Genomic DNA, 4,000 nt, shown 5'->3' on the forward strand with positions numbered 1-4,000 from the left:
GTGATGCCACAGCTACAAAAATGTTATCAAAACTAATAGATTGCTTCCAATAATGGTGACCACTTGAGTTTCAAGATCTTGACATCTGCAAGTCATTATCTTTGAATTTGGTGCTCTCATCACAATATGACTTGAGGCATTGCTCCCACATTGTAAATCATACAGAAGCAGTAAGGTCTGTATAGCACAAAAAATCTGTCATTGCAAAGTGCTTCCGCGTTCTTTGCTACGTGGGGATGGAGAACCATCTCAACTCTAAAGAGGCTAGTTCTGAATTGAAAAAGGTCAAGGGCTCTATTCTCCCTCAAGAACCCCCTTCTCCAAGCCTCAAACAACTCGACCTTGCAGCCTCAACAAAGGACTTTGATACTGGCCAGAGAGACCAGCAGCATTACCCAGAATACTTTGGGTTAAAAAAAAAAAAAAGAGGAGAGAGAGAGAGAGAGAGAGAGTTGGCTTAAAGTCGACAGAATGAGTTTCGTCATTTACCTTTACAGGTCCATTTCAGATACTCGCATAGGGTTCCAGAGGCTAGTTTCATCAGTTATATTCATAGAGCCAGATTGGAAAAACTACTGCTGTCATGTGACAAATATAGGCTAAATTCACACCCTGAGGATAAGTCTACTCAAGTTGGATTATATTAAACACAACCAGTAAGAAATGTACAAAGACATACAGAGATCTAGTTTCTAAATATACAATAAATCTAGGAGTAGCTAAACTCTTCCTGGTGGTTGTGAGGAAAGGAGGAGAAATGAGGAGGTACAATTAACTTGCTTGAGGCTTAAGCCAGGGAAATACAGCAATTTAGAGTACAATACATTCTTATCTACTAAGAGGTGCCAGTTCATTTACTTGGAGTGCAATTGCTTATCAACTTTTCTCCCTTTGGAATTGCTAACATCAAAGGGAACTTTCAGACGGTATCGCTTATCAACCATGTTATCAATGAATGGTTCAACCGTTCCTGCAGATTTCAATAACTTCACCTGAGATAAATGTTCTAAATTTGAACAATACCCAAAAGATAACAAAGGCAGGAAATGCCAAAAGGATGGTGCATGTAGGGGTAACAGAAGTACCTCCACTTAACTAACATGGTGGAGACAAAAAAGCATCATTAATGCACATAGGCTTTTTTGCATTATAATAGAAATGTGCAATCATCTGTACCAGCTCATCAGATCTCCGTGGCTCTGCAAATTGTGTCAGCATTTAGAAAGGCATGAAATTTCCTCCTAGCAGTATCAAGCATTTATAGCATAAAAAGGAGATGATGAGTACCTTTTTCCCTGTACAATATCCGGTTACCACGTAAGAACAATATTTGTGGACATTCTTTAACTTTAAGAGCATATGCCAGATCCCTCTCAATGTTGATGTCTAGCTTTACTGTCTGTTTAAGGAGTGTAACAGTCAAAACTTGATGATACTATTGGCACACGTTCAAGGAGATCGATTGCATTACACTAAATGAATAAATTAAGTGCTTGTGTTAATTAATGTCCTGATGAGGTAATAATATCACATGGAAGACCAAACAATGCATATCCATAAAATGGAAAAATGAAGAGTTTGACAGACCCGAGGAGGCAACCGATCCTTGGCTTTCCAAAAGACCTCTGCTGCTTTCTCAAGCTCCTTCAAAACTTTCCAGTTTTCACTTGCCCTGCATTTTGAGTTACAATATGAGATACATTAAAGGAATATAAGGTTTCAGGTAGATGGGAGCAAGCAAAGAGAATGGAAAATGATCTCAAGTATTTAATTGAGTCTAACAAACACTAAGCAGGCAATCAACTCCGAGTGATGTTCAAAGGCATGATGTATTAAAGGCTAAAATGTTATCACTTGCCTGTTGTATCTTTCAAAAACAAGAACAATTAAGGGGCTTGGACGAAATGCAAAGCTTTCCCATTCAAGACAATTTATCTCCTTGACCAACCCATAATCAATCTCCCCTTCCCAATCAATCTCAACACCATCTTCTCCAACAACATTTCTGATGGGATGCTGCTCAAAATATTCCGATGCCCTAATTCCCCAGCCCACATCTGCATCGAGAGGCCAATTTGGATCCTCCTCCTCCATTACCATGTTTTTCTCTCTACTCCCATTACCATGATCTTCATCGTCACTACTATGATCAGAACCACTCTCCTCATCTACCCTCTCCTTTATGATGCTTTCCTTGTCTTTCAAGATTTCAAAGTCCTGTTCTTTGATTGATGCAAATGTCCGCTCCAGAGAATCACGAATAAAATCCTCAACTGCAGCTGCTTCACTCCTACGACCACGCCTTGGCTTTTTAGGAATTGTCGTGGGGAATATATTCTTCAGATTTTTATCTTTATCTTTGGGTGCTTTAGATTCACGTGTCCGGGGATTTGGCTTTTTAGGTTTTGAATCAGGATTTTGGCTGGGATTAGGAACAGGACTTGAGCCAGCATTCTTCGAGCTGGCTAAACAAATCAGACTTCTAGATAACAGCTTGTGTTCCCGCCAATATGGAAACAAGACATTTGAACAACGTGGATAGCTACATATAGCTTGAACGATTGTATCACAGGATGAAAATGATGAAAAAGAGAGGAAGGGAAGGCTAGTATTTAATGTAGCAACGAGCATTTCTTTGTTTTCACTTCAATAAACTCAAAGTTCAGATCTTTCACAGGATCTTTTCGTAAAATTTCTCCTTACGAAAACACAGCTCAACAGAACAGAAAGTTTACCCTGCTGCCATTCATAGACACAGCACAAGTTCAAAATTTAGGTTAAAAACACGAATATGCTGGCTAAAACAAAGACAAATCAATTCTTCAATAGTAAGTTCTATGTCCAACCAAAGGATGAGCCTTTTTTCACTATATCCAGTCCCTGGAAATTTGCAATTTCGTTGTCACATATCGAAACATGGTCTACCCAGACGTCACCAGTCCCCACCAAAACGACCAGAAAACTACCCCTAAAAAAAAAACCCAACATGACAACAGAAGAAATGTAGCATGAGTCAAGTAAATGCTGAAAGAATCACTTGTAAAAAGAATTGAAGCCAGTAATTTCCACAAAATTAAAAGAACCAAGTAGAAGTAATTAGACAAAATAGAGAGCATCAAGTAAAGAGACTCCAATTTATCAATAATAAAAAAGAAGCAAATCCCGAGTTAAATGAACAGTTGAGTGGCAAATTTCCAAGTGAACGATAAACACAAAAGTAAAGGGTCTTCAAAGCTCAAACAAACATAAAATCAAATGTCTTATAGACGGTCTCAGCAACACCAAAACTTACAGAGGTAGCCAACGTTTCCAGGGATATGACAAGACTAGTACTGAGTACTGATACGCATGGACAGAGAGATATCCGATGGATTCTCACACCTTAAATTGCGCTGCTTGTAATTGCCCCATTTGGGAGCGGAGGTTTTTGGTGGGTTTAAGAATTGTGTCTGGATTGTGGATAAGCCATTTATTTTCTAATTATTCCCGTAGTTAGCCGGCGCGGTCGGCTGTAATTAGAGGTGAACACCGGTCGAATAGTCATTCGATGCACCCTGCATCTCATGGCTCAATCATTTTTTGACCCTTATCCAACCGGCATAGCAGCAGTTAGGGGTGGGTAAAAAAATTCGCCCGTCCAAAAACTCGACGGATTCGATTCGATCCGAAAAATAGAATATTCGATCCGATTTTTCTTAGCGAGGCAGATGAGAGTTGGGTACCTACGAAAATGGATATGAATACGGATCATAAAAATAAAAATCCGCGGGTACCCGACCCATAAGGTATATTATATAAATATTAAAAAAATTAGGGATCATTTTATAATTTTATAATTTTTAATCCTAAATGTAAGTGAAAGGGCTCACAACCTCATATTTTAATAGCATATGATCCGACTCTCCTCATATTGTTTGAAGAGAGCGAATATTCTCGGTGAAACCTGAATCAAATGAACAAAAATTTGTGAAACTTTATCATAAAAATTGTTTATTCCTTT

General features: G+C 38.6%; 1 protein-coding gene across 5 annotated transcripts; it reads right to left on the minus strand.

Annotated features, from left to right (window-relative positions):
* Positions 1-619: 619 nt before the first annotated feature.
* On the minus strand, positions 620-3,566 carry LOC113730862 (thioredoxin-like fold domain-containing protein MRL7 homolog, chloroplastic). 5 transcript variants are annotated; one of them, XM_027255821.2, is made up of 7 exons: positions 3,293-3,566; positions 2,847-2,968; positions 1,859-2,736; positions 1,588-1,672; positions 1,288-1,399; positions 1,086-1,199; positions 620-970 (listed from the first exon to the last, which is right to left on the minus strand). In XM_027255821.2, exons 3-6 carry the CDS (start codon positions 2,629-2,631, stop codon positions 1,096-1,098), a joined length of 1,074 nt encoding a protein of 357 aa, XP_027111622.1. In that variant the 5' UTR covers positions 2,632-2,736; positions 2,847-2,968; positions 3,293-3,566; the 3' UTR covers positions 620-970; positions 1,086-1,095. The 5 variants fall into 5 exon arrangements, with proteins under 5 accessions (XP_027111622.1, XP_027111621.1, XP_027111620.1 ...); XM_027255820.2 differs by having other exon boundaries at positions 1,859-2,739; XM_027255819.2 differs by lacking the exon at positions 2,847-2,968.
* Positions 3,567-4,000: the final 434 nt, after the last annotated feature.

This window comes from Coffea arabica, chromosome 2e (genome assembly GCF_036785885.1).
Source record: "Coffea arabica cultivar ET-39 chromosome 2e, Coffea Arabica ET-39 HiFi, whole genome shotgun sequence".
Taxonomy (NCBI): Eukaryota; Viridiplantae; Streptophyta; class Magnoliopsida; order Gentianales; family Rubiaceae; genus Coffea; species Coffea arabica.